General features: G+C 38.5%; 1 protein-coding gene across 2 annotated transcripts in view; it reads left to right on the top strand.

Moving 5' to 3' along the window:
* Positions 1-4,942: 4,942 nt before the first annotated feature.
* ldlrad3 (low density lipoprotein receptor class A domain containing 3) overlaps positions 4,943-13,905 on the top strand; it is a 107,446-nt gene continuing 98,483 nt past the window's right edge. Inside the window, exon 1 of one of the 2 annotated variants that reach the window (XM_081608052.1) lies at positions 4,943-5,887. Coding sequence is in view for 1 of the 2 variants with exons in the window: in XM_008411524.2 (XP_008409746.2) it covers positions 5,836-5,887 (52 nt within the window). In the remaining variant the exon portion in view is untranslated. The remainder of the gene's footprint in view (positions 5,888-13,905) is intronic. The other variant, XM_008411524.2, reaches the window with a different exon arrangement.

Genomic DNA, 13,905 nt, shown 5'->3' with positions numbered 1-13,905 from the left:
ATTAAAACATGGATAGAACTGTAACTACATTAATCATGGCTCTTCTTCTCTTCAGTGTTTCTGTCGGTTTCTGGTGGTGCAGCTCTGTGCTGCCTTCAGGAGAATGGGACATCAGAGTATCATCCATAAAACTTCACCCATATGGCATTTATTGTTCAAACCAGAGCTTTCAGTGGAAAAACAAAAGTTCCAGATCCTTTTAATGCCATACAAATATGAGACAGAAACATGGATTATATCTTTATACAGACCTGTCTATTGATTTATAGATTAATAGTTTTACTGGGCAGAAATTACAAAGAACAAATCTGGTTCTTAATCAAATCCTAATGAGTCAAATTGAAAGTGTCATGGAGTCATCAGCCTCATGACATTAACACTGACATGAAAAATAATATTGAAGAAATATATCAAATCTAATTAAAAACATAAATAAGTGATCAGTTCTTTACTGTTATGGTCTGTAAGATATATTCATTCTCAGTACTAGATATGGTCTCAACAAACCCATGGCATTTCAATAATATTATTTTATCTTTTATCTGGAAATAGTGTCTGTTTATTCTTGCTATACAGTCCTCTGTATTAATTATTGCTCGAAAGGTCTTGCCATACCAGTTTATTCCTCTTCATTCATTTCCATTTAATTTCCTTTGATTAGTATTATCCTCTCTTGGTTTATTGCAATGTCCACTTTAGTGTCTTTCTTGTTGCTAGATTTATTTTATAGTTTGACGCTCATCATCAGTAAACTCTTCACCTGCTGCGCTGCCTATTCGTCATGTGTTTCACATCATGTGTTAATATTTTTTACTGTTCAGCGTCGGATTCTCTGTTTTTATGCCATAATTCACATCTAGTTTGTCGCTCCGTTTTATGTCCCGCTTCTCCTGTTTCAGAGTTTTGCACAATGTGTGCCTCTTTTTTTTTTAAGCCCCTAAGGTGCAGGGCAGTCGGGAAGCGTATCGATGGGGAAAAGGCAGATAGACATAAACATTTTAAAACAACGGAAACAATTTCTGCATTCTGATTATTGAAATTTAAAAGTGCTGTGGTACCGTTGTTCTATCACCCCCTTTTCATACCGGACCACTTACAGCACCGGTGTTAACGCTATAAAATGAACGCTCTCTATCATGGTATCACCCACTGGTATCACAGTGAAGGTATTGTGATTTTAGCTACCAGTAGCAGGAGAATGGAGCTGCGCCAAGAAGCTAACAGAAGCTAACAAACACTGAATAGAAGAAGAAGAGCTGCCATCGATACAGTTGCAGCCAAGCATGGTTTAACGTTACACAGTACAGTTTTACCAAGTTGCTTAAAGTCTAAACTGGTATTGTTGTGCATTTAAGGAATAAAGTTTACCTTCGACCAAATGAACCCCAAAGGCATCCCAGCGCCCCCCTTTTGTAAAAATGTCCGCCAGCGCCCCCAGCCGTCCTCTGAACGCCCCCTGGGGGGCGATACCGCTCACGTTGAGAACCGCTATTCTAGACGAAATCCCAGAATATATTTGTGCTGACGATGATTTAATTGGAAATGTATATGGACAAGGGCAAGTTTCATGTTATTTATGTGCAGTGTTGCTCAGGAATAGCTACAAATGGACTGTTCAGACTCTTCAAAATTTTAATCGGATTCTTGAAGGGCGAAGCTGAGAATGCTACAGAATTCATTACAGCCTTGTAACATGACGGGTCCTGTCTCCTGTCATACTGCCATTTCAGAACCATGCACTCACTCACAAACAACAACATGCTTCACACTGGTGCACTGGTTATTAAAAATGTACAACGAATGTCAACAGGCTCCCAGCGGAGAGTGAACCTGCGTGTGACAGTCCTCGAGGGGCCTTGGCATTTCACAACTACCTCGATAGCTGTCTGCTATGACAAGGACATGTCATCCTTAAGAGCACAAAAGCTATATTTCCCCCTTTTACTCCCCAGCCCATATTTCGCTTAGACACTCTGATATATTGTTATCAAATTTTTGAGTGGCAGGGATTTCAGCTTTTTTTTCGTTGTTTTTTTGCTGAAATTTGAATATCTTTGCTTTCACTCGTAGTCTGAAGCATGCAATTTATTCTTTAGTAAGGTGGGGGAATTCTGGGTAAGCACCTTCCTTCTCTGACTTATCTCATATCAAAGGATGATTTCTTTTTTCTTTTCAGTTTTTTCCCCTTCTTTTTCACCTTCTTCATCACACTTTTTTGCATCCTAGTATATTCATCCTTTTCCCTGCCTTTCTGAAAAAGCCCTTGTCTTTCTCTACTCCAACACATGCACACACCCAGGAAGGCTTTGTTTTGTGTTGCTCCTGTACACATTCTCGTACCTCACGCTTAATCTGAGGCTGGATCTTTCTCTCTGTGCCGCCACTCGCCCGCAGGCAAAGCCATCCCAGGTTCCTCTGCCTTTTTTGCCAATCAGATTGTTGCACTACCTCAGAGCCATTCTTCAAATTCGGTCTCTAATTGGGTTTCTTCAGCGATTAACTCAATAACAGCCAGCATATTAGAGCTTAATGTCTCTTAATGAGTCCATTTGTTGGCCAGTAGCTAATTAGGTCCGTGCTGTTTATAGATGTCCTAAGCTATTTGATGGGCATTAGTGGAACACAATGTCAATCAGGAATGCATTCAAGCACATTTCTGCTGTTAGTCCTTTTGTACAGACCCACCAGCCCCCACAAAAAAAAAAAAAAAACACACCCCCAAAAGATTGTTCTGTTCTGGTTACTGGATCAGGCTGTGTAATTTTGAGATAGCTCAGCATTAACATTAATGATAACTCCAGGGGAGCAGAATAAAATACATTTAACGCTGACTGACAAAGCTTCTTCCTCCTCAACAAGCATTCAGTTAAACTAGTGGATGATTGTATCCGGGATTTGTGTTAAGGAGACTTGTGTCTGCCTTTGTTAACTCTGGTAATCACTGAAAAATTAATGTCTGCCAACTGTAGACTGAAGACAGGAGTGGTTACTCTGTGCTTGCACTCCCTCATCTCCCATCAGCACTCACTGTAACATAATAAGAACACAATAATACATGAGGCCCTGCAGGCAGCAATGGGGGGAGTGGAGGACAATGAGGCCATTGCAGAAGCTATCAAACTGGGATCTTTGACAAAGTTTTGACAGATTAGGCTGACGTGCCAAGACCCTTCCTTCAGAGTGTGAGCCTGCACAAGACTTGGGCTTGATAGCGTAGCCTGCGAATGAATATAAAGTGAGCTAAAGGAGTTAGATATTGGGACTCATCCCAATCACATGCCTCCAGGTTAGCATTCTGTCAAAAGGAGCAGGGTTTGTTTGAAGCAAGGTAGTGTGTCTGCCCACAGCTGCAGTTGTATGATAAAGAGGAGAGGGGCCTGATAGGTGAATCCTCTCGTTTTTCTGTTCCTCCCCCTGACTTTCTACGATAGGGTTCAACCTAAATTACATTTAAACATAAATATAAAGCTTGGGAATACTTCCTTTCCCTACCTTCTACCTTGTATAGACAGTGCCTTGTTAAAGTGTTCATAGTTATAGGAGATTTACACATTTTGTCATTCTACACCCCAAACTTTATTTTACTGTTCTGGGATTTTAAAGGGGTGATGGTGGCTGCCTCCATCGGGGACATGGTATTCTTCACATCAATGTACACTCTTCTCCTCAACTCTGACCTAGCTCCTCAATATTCCAAAACAGCAAGTTATCTCCACATCGTGTGTTACTCCTTACACCCTCTTCCACAATGGAGATATTACATTCAGGGTTGTGAGTCTCGCACCTTGTTCAGCATGTTGGCTGTGTTCCCTACATTGTTGTCAAATGCAAAAAGGACATCTTGTGCTTTTTTTTTTTTTTTATAAATGACTTTCTTCTCGCCACTCTTCCATGAAGATCAAATTTGAGGAGTGAATTAAGGAATAAATTACCATGGGCCTCTTGCCTGCTTCTCTGATTTATACACACTCTCCCAGGCCTGTCAGTTTACATAGACAGCCATGTCTTTGGAAGTCTTGCAGTTATGCCATACTCTTTGGTGTAAAGATGTAACCATGGTTTCAATCTACCTCCGACCTGTCAGTCATGTTTCTCGGTATTAGTTATATTAACTAATGGTGTCTAACAAACCTTGCATTGGATTGTATTTAGGCATATCTGAGTATAAGCGTATATAACAGTTTTCATAGTTTTACTTGCAAAAAAAAATTTACAAAACATTTGACTTAAGAAAAGGATTTAGTATAGTTAGTTGTTCTCTGTTTCACATTATGATTGTATATCTAGCATTTGTCCATCATATAAAATCCAACTAAAATATGTGATTATTTGAGACCAGAAAAATGTAAAGGTTCCATGGTTATAAAGACTTTTAAAACTCATATGCATTTCTTACACATTGCCTGGTGATTGTAAATGTAAATACATATATTTTTACAGTCTTAAGAGAACATATCAAGCACTGCATGGGTTCTTTATTGACAACTACCCCCTATGTGTGTAGAAGAAAAACAAGCAAGTTCAGGTCAGCTTGGTCTTTTATCCTCCCTGATACATTTACTGTAAAGCAGAAGTTAGAAAACATAAATCCACAAGATAAAACATAACATATGATAAGAGAAATGACAATTTTACTTGTAAGAGTATTACTTAAATTAGACAGAAGTATTATATTCCTCTTTAAAAAAGATAACTTTGCATTGAGTATCTTGTCCAAGTCACACATGGCAGGAAAGGAAGCTGGTATTGAACAAATAATTGGTGATTCTGACATAAAGGTTTCAGAGTTATTGACCAGTCAGACTATCAATGCTGACCCCTGTCCACCTCCAAGAGAACATGTGTATCAAAACTGGACCATAGAGGAAGGGAAAAGAAGCTTCTTTCACACAGACAGCTGGATGCACACAACTTGTCTGGAAAACACATGGTACCAGGAACAAGCCAAGGCAGCAGAGGCAGTATGTTGGAAAGGTCCTCCCATCCATTTTTATGTGTTTTTTTTTTTTTTTTTTAATCGTGGCACACATCCCACCTTTCAAAGCATAGTTGCAGAGCATATAGCTACAGCCTTTCATGAAATGATCAAAAATGCCTAAAAATATTTTGATGTGTAGAACAAGCTTGACACGAGGAGTCCTCTAGAACTCAACCCAATCGAGCATCTTTGGGTTGTACTTCACTAAGTGCTAACATTTTAGTGCATTAACAGGTCGGGGCTGTTTTGCCATGTAGGGAGAGCGACACGATATTAGGCGGGTGGCTATAAATGATCGCTTTAAATGCTTTAATGGAAACCAGACTTCAGAAAAGTGAAAGATTGTGAGAGTTTTATGTTCCCCCCCCTAAGCTGTCTGCAGGTTAAAGTTTATTAATGAGTTTATTCATTCAGTCATTCATTCATTTTGCGGGGGTTAGCAGTCCTCAGACCTCAGTTTGAGAGCCCCTGACCCGGACACGCCGACCTATGCTCTCCAGTACTTTGCCTCCGGCTCCGCCTCCCTCTCAGCACCGACCGACGGCAGAGCCAGCCAGCCCGCCACCCCGAAGCCCCCTCAGCTCCGACTTGTGAGCTTCTCTCGTCCCAGTCTCCACAAACCGGACTCGGTGCCACTCTGCTAACGCGATCCGACTCCTACCGAACTAAACGCGCTCATCGTTCCGTCGGAAGCTACAAAAGTCCAACTTTAGAGGAGTTTCAGCATCGGAGAAGTTTGTTTGTTTTAGTATTATTATTTTTTTTCTTCTTCTTTTTGCCCCCGGATTCTGGCCCCGTCGCGGGGCAGGACAAACAAAACCAGGCCGACGACGGGTTGAGAAAAGAGCGAGCATACGATGTGGATCTGGTACCTTCTGCTTGGTTCGGGGTCAGGCTCGAGAACTGCTGGTAAGTTTTGCTAAAGCGCTGAGAGGAACTGAGGTTGTTATCACGGCGCAGACACGCATCAGTGAGGGTGGGAAGAGGACAAATCTGCTTCAGGGAGCTGCTGCTTTTGTCTTCTGAGAAGTTGGCTTGAACTTAAAAGACAGCGTTTCTTCAAACTGAAACCCATCAAAAAGATGGTAGAACAAGAGAAGTGACGGCTTATTATGTCTGGCAACATATTGAGAGTTTGCTTGTCTGTGTCATATATGTGTTAGTCTCCAATTTCCTTTTGGTCTGTTTGCAAACATTAGCTTGTTGTTGATAAGACTACCTATAGGCTATAGGTCTTGTAGCAAGTACAAATTCATGGCAGTGTCACCATAATGACCAGACATTTTAGAATGAATTAATTCGATGTCTTTAATTTTGCTTCTCATTCTTACTTTGAATTCTATATTTTAAAGTTAGAAGTTTTGTAAAGTTGGAAATTGCAAGTGCAAAAAGCTATTTGTAATTCTCAGCCATATTGTGTGTTGATTTTTATGTTTTGTGTTTACATATTCAGTTTTTTTTTTTTTTTTTGTGGTGTAAAGACACAATAAATTTACCACAAAACCAATACTAACCTGAAACTAAAACGTATCAAAGATATTATTACTTTTAGTAGTGCAACTGCTTCTAAAACACACAATATTTCAACTGAAAATGCTAAAACTTAAACGCAGCATTTATTGATTGTCACACTGAACCAGTTGCATAGAGAATAGTTCAAACAGCAAGAGTAACAATATCAACCCTACTAAGAGTTTCTGAGATTTTGCAGAATATCATCATTTTGAGTTCATCATTGATGATTCATTGATAATAGTAGTTAGCCTGATGACTGAAGTTCTTAATGCAGCAATTAGCAAAAATAGCTGGCTTTCATCCTTATACCTGGAAGTTGGAATGAAGCCATTTCTACATCCAAGTTCTGAGTGCAGCTGTAAATGAAACACAGCATAAGGCACAAACACTTGTTACTGGTTCACTGTTGTCCAGATACATTTGTACTTGAAGTTCTAGAAATATTCTCTATGCACTTCTCTTTTATGAAGTTTCCAACAAAGTGAAGATCAATGTGCTTGAACAATTGGTCTTTTTACATGTCACAATCTATTAGTTCTACTCCACAGTTTGTTTGTATTAATGCTGCAAACAGTTCAGCCCAAATTGTTTCTGGGTGCCACTAAAGACAGCTCAAGAACTCCCACTGTGTGAGAACCACATCACCAGATCATCTGTTTATATGAATGGATGCAAAGAGTTTAGGATACGCAGTGCAGGACATATTTTCCACTCTAGGAAATAACAGTTTTTAACAAAATGGACTCAGTCCTGCTGTTGATGGAACAGTACAACTGTCTTTTACAATCAGGACAGAACTTTGGTCTTATTCTACTACATTTCACAAAGCCAGAAGAATATTTGGAGTTCTGGTTTGGACCTAATTCTTTCCTCTCTTCAACTCACCGTAGAGGTTTCGCATTGGTTTTAGATCTTGGTCCTGGAAGAAGGTTGATTTTGTATCCGGTGAGCTCTTTTTGCCATATGCTCTGGATCACTATAGTTCTGAAAGATTCAATATAAACCCATTGTTGTAGTCTATTGTTTTTAACAGTTAAAATGTACTTGAATTTTTATAAGTTTGTGATGTCCTGCAGTCAAACAAAGTTCACAGGGCTTTGAAGAAGAAACAGGCCCACACATCCCAAATTCCCCCTTTACAGTAGGCAGGAGGGGCTTACCCACATTATATTCATTCTTTAACAGCGAGTCATCTTGAAATGTTTATTGTCGAAAATCACAATCTTTATCTTATCTCACCACAAATTAGATTGCATATATAAATTCCATATCACAAAAAGAGGAACCTTTTAGAAGTGTGGTTTAGATTTCACCTTACAATTTACAGCAGTAGATCAGGTGATAGAGCAGGACATGGATGCAGCCTCAAAAGTGCATGTGGAAAAATAAAAAGCACAGTTGTTCCATTCAAAATTATTTTTGTTGTGTTTAAAAAAAAAACACAAGGAAACAATTCAAATTTTTGTATATTTTTCCTTTTGAAAGGATTAAGCCCACCGCTTGCTTTATTGCAGTGCGAGAGCGGTTGAAGGAGAGTAATGGGCACTCATGATGCTGAATTGTTTCCATGCCTTTCAATCATTACTAAAAAGCTTTGAACTACATTTTTGAAACACTTGGTTGCACCTCAGTTATTGGATGTCAGGCTGAACTTCTCATTTGCATAATGTCACAATCTGTTCTACTTAAAGGAAACCTCAATAAATAAATAAATAAAAATCTCCAGATCTTAAAAAAAAAAAAGGAAACGAGGAACAAAGCGTAGAAGTTGCACTGGACTGAAAGTCACATGTATTTAGAAAGTGTCAGACATGAAGAGCACCTGGTCCATGTTAATTATATTCTCCAGTGACGTTTCCGGTTGCTTTTTAACAAACTTGTGGAATGTTTCAACTTTGGGTCTAAATTAGGGTGGTCAGAAATGACTCAGCTCTGCTGGTGAAGTGCGAAGTGAAGGGGAGATGCATGCAGGATAAATCCAGGGTGTTGGGAGGGGGTTGCTTTGGATGAAGCGTTGCACCAAAAAAAGTCTACATACAAAGTCATTTATATTCATCTCCTTGGCAAATAGGGCATGGAGACATAACTGTACTGCTCACTAACCTCAACATGTATTCTTGCAGTTTTGAACCATTCAATTCCATTTGCCAAAAGCAATTAAAATCACATGTGAATAAGTTTGTTCACATGAAAAGTCATTAATAAACATGCTGCTCTGCAATCCTCCAACTTATCTTCTTCGTGGTTTGTGCCGTTGGAAACATCTGGTTGTTGGTTATGTGACTCATGTGATGCAAGAATAGTGATTTCATTGCAGTTTTGCTAAATAAACCAATTCTGATAATACCAAAGAAATCGCCTCACTTTTGAGCGAAAATCTACAGTTTTTTTTTTTTTCTGAATTGGAGTGTTTTCATTAAGCTAATTTCTTTTCAAAATGCCAAGTTGAGAAATCACATGGTCAATGGAAACTCAGTTAGTGACTCATGTGCATCAGCATGAGAAAAAGCTATTTATAGTCTGGAAAATGGACATTGCTGCATGAAAAGTTTAACGGCTCGTGCCTAAGATCAAATTTTGACAGATTGGGAAACCAGCCATTTAATAAAAATGTTAATAATTTAACTTAGTTTAGTATTGATGTAACTCCATATTAATGCACCCATCAAGTGCACATGTCAGATTAGGCATAAATAAACAAAAAGACGGAGGGCGCTTTAGCCTCTCTTGCCAGTGTTTCCTGACCCACTGGGTCCTCATGTCCTTTGCCAAATGAGCTGCATATGAACCTTAACTGACAGTTAAGCTAATAGGTTCTGATGAGGGTCATATTGATGTTACTGCCTTATAGCTCTGGAGCAGTGTCCTTGTTCTACACACTGACCACTTAATACATTTTTAATTTTCAAATCAAAATTTACAATAATAAAAGGTTATCATTACAGTTCCTATGTTAAACTTCAATCATTTGAAACACATTTTTTCTTTAAAATGTCTCCTTCATGACCCGTTGGGTTAAATACACTCTTGATTGCTTAATGTGTCAAAACCTGGTCTTGTATTTTCAGTGTTGGCACACCAGCATTTTCCATAAGGATTCACTAAGATGATAATTTTCTTCTTAATGGGATTATGGTAGCATTGTCCTTCAATGCTGCGTGCTTTAGTAATGTTGAAGAGTATTTGTGGTAGTTAACCAATGGTAAGGTAAGGACATAAGCCACATATTGTGTTTGATTGCATGTGTTGCTCTGTCATTCAGGTCAATTTGGAAGTTAGAAATCTGCACAGCTGTTAACAGTCAACAGTATTATCTTGTGGCGCTGTTTGCTGTGGCACTTTTCATTATAGTCATGCACCAAAAACACCACGTCTGCGCCGAATACATTTTTGCCACCCAGTGTGTTCTAGTTGAACATTGAGGTCATAAAAGAAAAGAAAGTGACGGCTGTAAATCCTAGGCTACATTCATTAGGATGTTAAACACCATTGTGACATTTGCACAGATGGCAAACAGAACATTATTTTGGCTGTATTTATTTCTCCATCTTGACAATGACTTTTAAATTTTGTAGTTACGCAGCACATGGTGTGTTTAGTTTACGCCATTACCGTGTATGAACGTGTCCTACATTTTAGAAACTTTGCACACATACGCCAGGTGATTTGAATGCTTTCATATTGTCCCTGGCACGGGGTATTTGGGTCATTCAGTGGACTGGATAAAATAATTACATTCTCGCTCTGCTCATTGTTCTTTGTATTTCTGCACAGTGGCTTTGCTGAAACAAGCCCACCTGACTCAATCGGTGTTGTGTGTTTGTGCTTATGTTTGCATGTCGTTGGAGCAGAAAGGAGAGGTGAAGGCATGTTGTCACAGTGTCCGTCGTGGTTTTATTGGGGGGTTTTCCAGATATAGTTAAATGGCTCTGAGATGGCCTGAGATTGAGCGTGGTTCTGGTTCCCATAGTCGTTAAACAAAGCCTCATGACTGGAGTCACGTTTCAGAGCCCAGTGACAGAGCAGCTTTGACAGCTATTAATGTGATTCTTACCTCATCATTTCAAAGTCTAACAATACCCCTCTATTTGTTTAATGGGTTTCACCAATACAGTGTTGGTGTGCTAAATGGACTTTATAGTGTTGGCTGTATAAGATTATATTGTATGTGTTCTGACCAGTCTCTGTGCTTGTCTGATCAATAAATCATGGCGTGAAATATTTTATGAACTCCAGTGTAAATGGATAGAAGTAGACAGCAGAAACAAGGGGGTGAAATGAAGTGGGGAAAGGTTTTGAGTATAGCTCATTATTGATTGGTTTTGAACTGATCTTTTTTAATATACTATGAGGCAACAGATAGGTTCTCTCGGCTCTTTATTGTTTCATTATTCTGCTGTTTTTTTGTCTGGTACTGGTGTGTTATGTCTTTTGAGCCTTCATCACACTTCCACAGATTTGTCTAAAGCACATTCATCCTAAAACTTTTTGTTGACCAAAGAATATGCAATATTAATTACATACTTGCATGCACAATTGTTGATTTTTTTGTCATCATATAAATAAAAAATTAGAACAACCCAGGAGCGTATTAACTTGACTGCAAGGAATATGTTTTTAATGTACAAGCTGTCACAGGGTTAGGTATTATTTATTTTTCAGTATTGTCAGGTAGAGGTATGGTAATACAGTTAACCCATGAGAAGCAGTGATACAAAATATCAGGTTGTTGTGAATAAGACAATGATATTTGGACAACATAATTCATCAAACTAGATGGCCTCTTTTTTGTTTTCACAAGTTAGCAAAAGATTAACAAATCACTACATTTGTTTTAAGGAATAAGTTATCAGTTATCAGAATAATTCACTTCAGGGTTTGACCTTTAAATTGCACTTTTCGTACATGCAGTCTCAAAGTAAGGCAGGTCTTATGCTTAACAAAACTTTGAAAAAAAAAAATCTGTCAGTTATAGAATCATCCAGTTCCAATTTAATTAGTTTCACTATTTGAATGCAGGACGATCAAATGCATTTTATATTCATCTAAAAACAATGAAAATACCTTTACAATTGTAAGCTATGTATTTTACACCAACTTCATCACCACTTTGTTATTACATTTATGAAAATGGCAGCACCTCCTTCAAGGCTGTTGTCAGTGAGTCCGGTGAGCAGGTTTTATTTGTCAACTGCAACAACAGAATAAGACAACCTAACTACTACTTTCTTTCTTTCTTCAAATTAAGAGTCAGAAATACGGATACAACAGAGTATAAAGCTTGACGCACTTACCTTTGTATCCATAATTTTACCAAAATGTATACTAACACACCAATTAGGTAATGCTGCTTGAGACAAACATCATGTGGATGAGATGTAGTAAAACATTTTAACAAGATCTACTTCTGATATTGTGCCATGAGGTCTCGAAAAACCCCTACTTGTTACACAGTGTTATGTAGGGGAATTTCAGTGTCCATAAATAATTTTTATCCTTATTTTCTTAATTACTAAAGCTGCGACATACAAATTGGTGCAGCAGGCTTCCAAATGTTGCATTTGAAGACGTGAACCAAAGTGTACTTTTTGTGCACACATAACTTTGTGACATTCCTCATAGTTCCCTGGCAAAGTGCTGTGTCCAGTCAGCTATGCGTCTGCTCATTCTTGCACTGCGTGCCGTGTCACACCCCTCACACAAGTTTTTTTTCTTGTAAAAACTTGTGTGTAGCTCTATAGTGAGATTACCTGATCCATACTAAGTTTAAATTCATCATAATTTTTGATACATGCAATTAGAACGTTATCCCTTTCTTGCATGCAGAAAAGAATGGATACTACAAGCCTCCTAGCATCATGAAACATATTCTGCTCATCTCTGTGAAGAAAGCAGTCGTCACCAGAAACATCATACTGTTGCATTTGTTAGAAAAAAAATTGTTCGTGAGCTGGCTCTCTGAGCTCTTTACACTGGAATTGTTGATAACAATTTTTTCCCAAGCCTGCTTCACTTCCAGATTAATTTTGAAGGCAAGACAATGACAACTTTTTTTATATATATAATTATTATATTATGCCATGCATTTTGTTCTTTTTTTTCCTCAGCTAGATATATTAATTTGAACAAGAAAATAAAACAAATATCTAGTTGGGTATAGAGGATGTCTCAGAGCTTAATCCATTAAAAGAACAGCCTTTCTCCCTAAAGTGATATAAAAAAAACACGAGAGCACAAATCAGTAGCAGAATCTACAACAGAAGTACAGTTGCAGTATTTCACTGCCATATTGCACTTTTGTTTGAAACCGCAAATACATTAAGATTGATGTTGTTATTTTTTTCTTATTTATTTGATCAAAAAAAGAAGGCTTGTCAGCTGGCAACTCTTTCACCAAGGCCTGAACATTAAGTCAGCTTCACTCTGCTGGATGACCTTCCTAACTTTATATATTCATCTAAGGTGACCCATCGGGGACGAAAGGGATCTGCTGTATGACTCCCCTGTGTTGCTTTGCCTGCTGTCAGAAAGGGAATGGAGGCTGGAATGGTGACAGCTGGCTCCCCTTCTGTCCCTCGTGATTAGCAGTCATTTGCTGTCCTGTGTCTCACAGCCAGCATGTCAGCCAGTGTGGACACTGGCAGGCTATTTTAGTCAGAAATTTCAGCATTCCTCCGTCAAACCAAACAAACACTACCTTAAAGGTCAACAAAAACCCATAGAGGATTAGAGATAACATCAGGGCTACTGATCCTTTGTTTGTTTGTAGACTAGATGGAAACTATGTGTAGTATACATCTCAGAAAATTTTTTTTCTTGACTTTAACCTTTCCCCCTTATGATTCAGAGATTGCTATCATTAAAGATGCAAGCTCCTACTGAACTATGATTTCTTAGTAGATTTTTTTCCAATCTCACTTTTTCCTCCAACGGACTACGACATATAAACTAGGAAAAATGTGTTACAGTTTTTCTGATACATGTAGTAATTTTGAATCCAGTAGAAAATTGAAGTATTGCAAGATTACTCTGACTTGCATCAGAAATGTAATGGTCACTTTACTGGGTACGCCTAACTAGTGCTGTATTGGATCTCAGTTTGCCTTAAAGGTTGACTCATTTCTTCATGGCATAGACTGATCAAGACATTTGAAATATTCTTCAGGGGTTTTGGTCCGTACTGCCACATGTCCATCACACAGTTGTTATAAATTTGTCATTTCCACATCTATGATGCAGATCTTGTATTTTACCACATCCCAAAGAAACTCTGTTGGACTGAGATCTGGTGGTTATGAAGACCAATTAAGGCAGAGAACAGTAAACCAGTTGAAAATGACTGGAGCTTTTTTGACATGGTACTGTTTCCTTTTGGATGTAGCTATCAGAGGATCGGTAGGAGACATGAAGGG

Source organism: Poecilia reticulata, chromosome 6 (genome assembly GCF_904066995.2).
Source record: "Poecilia reticulata chromosome 6, P_reticulata-male-v2, whole genome shotgun sequence".
NCBI lineage: Eukaryota > Metazoa > Chordata > Actinopteri > Cyprinodontiformes > Poeciliidae > Poecilia > Poecilia reticulata.
Note: the sequence above shows the minus strand (reverse complement) of the source record. Positions and strands in the feature narration are given on the sequence as shown.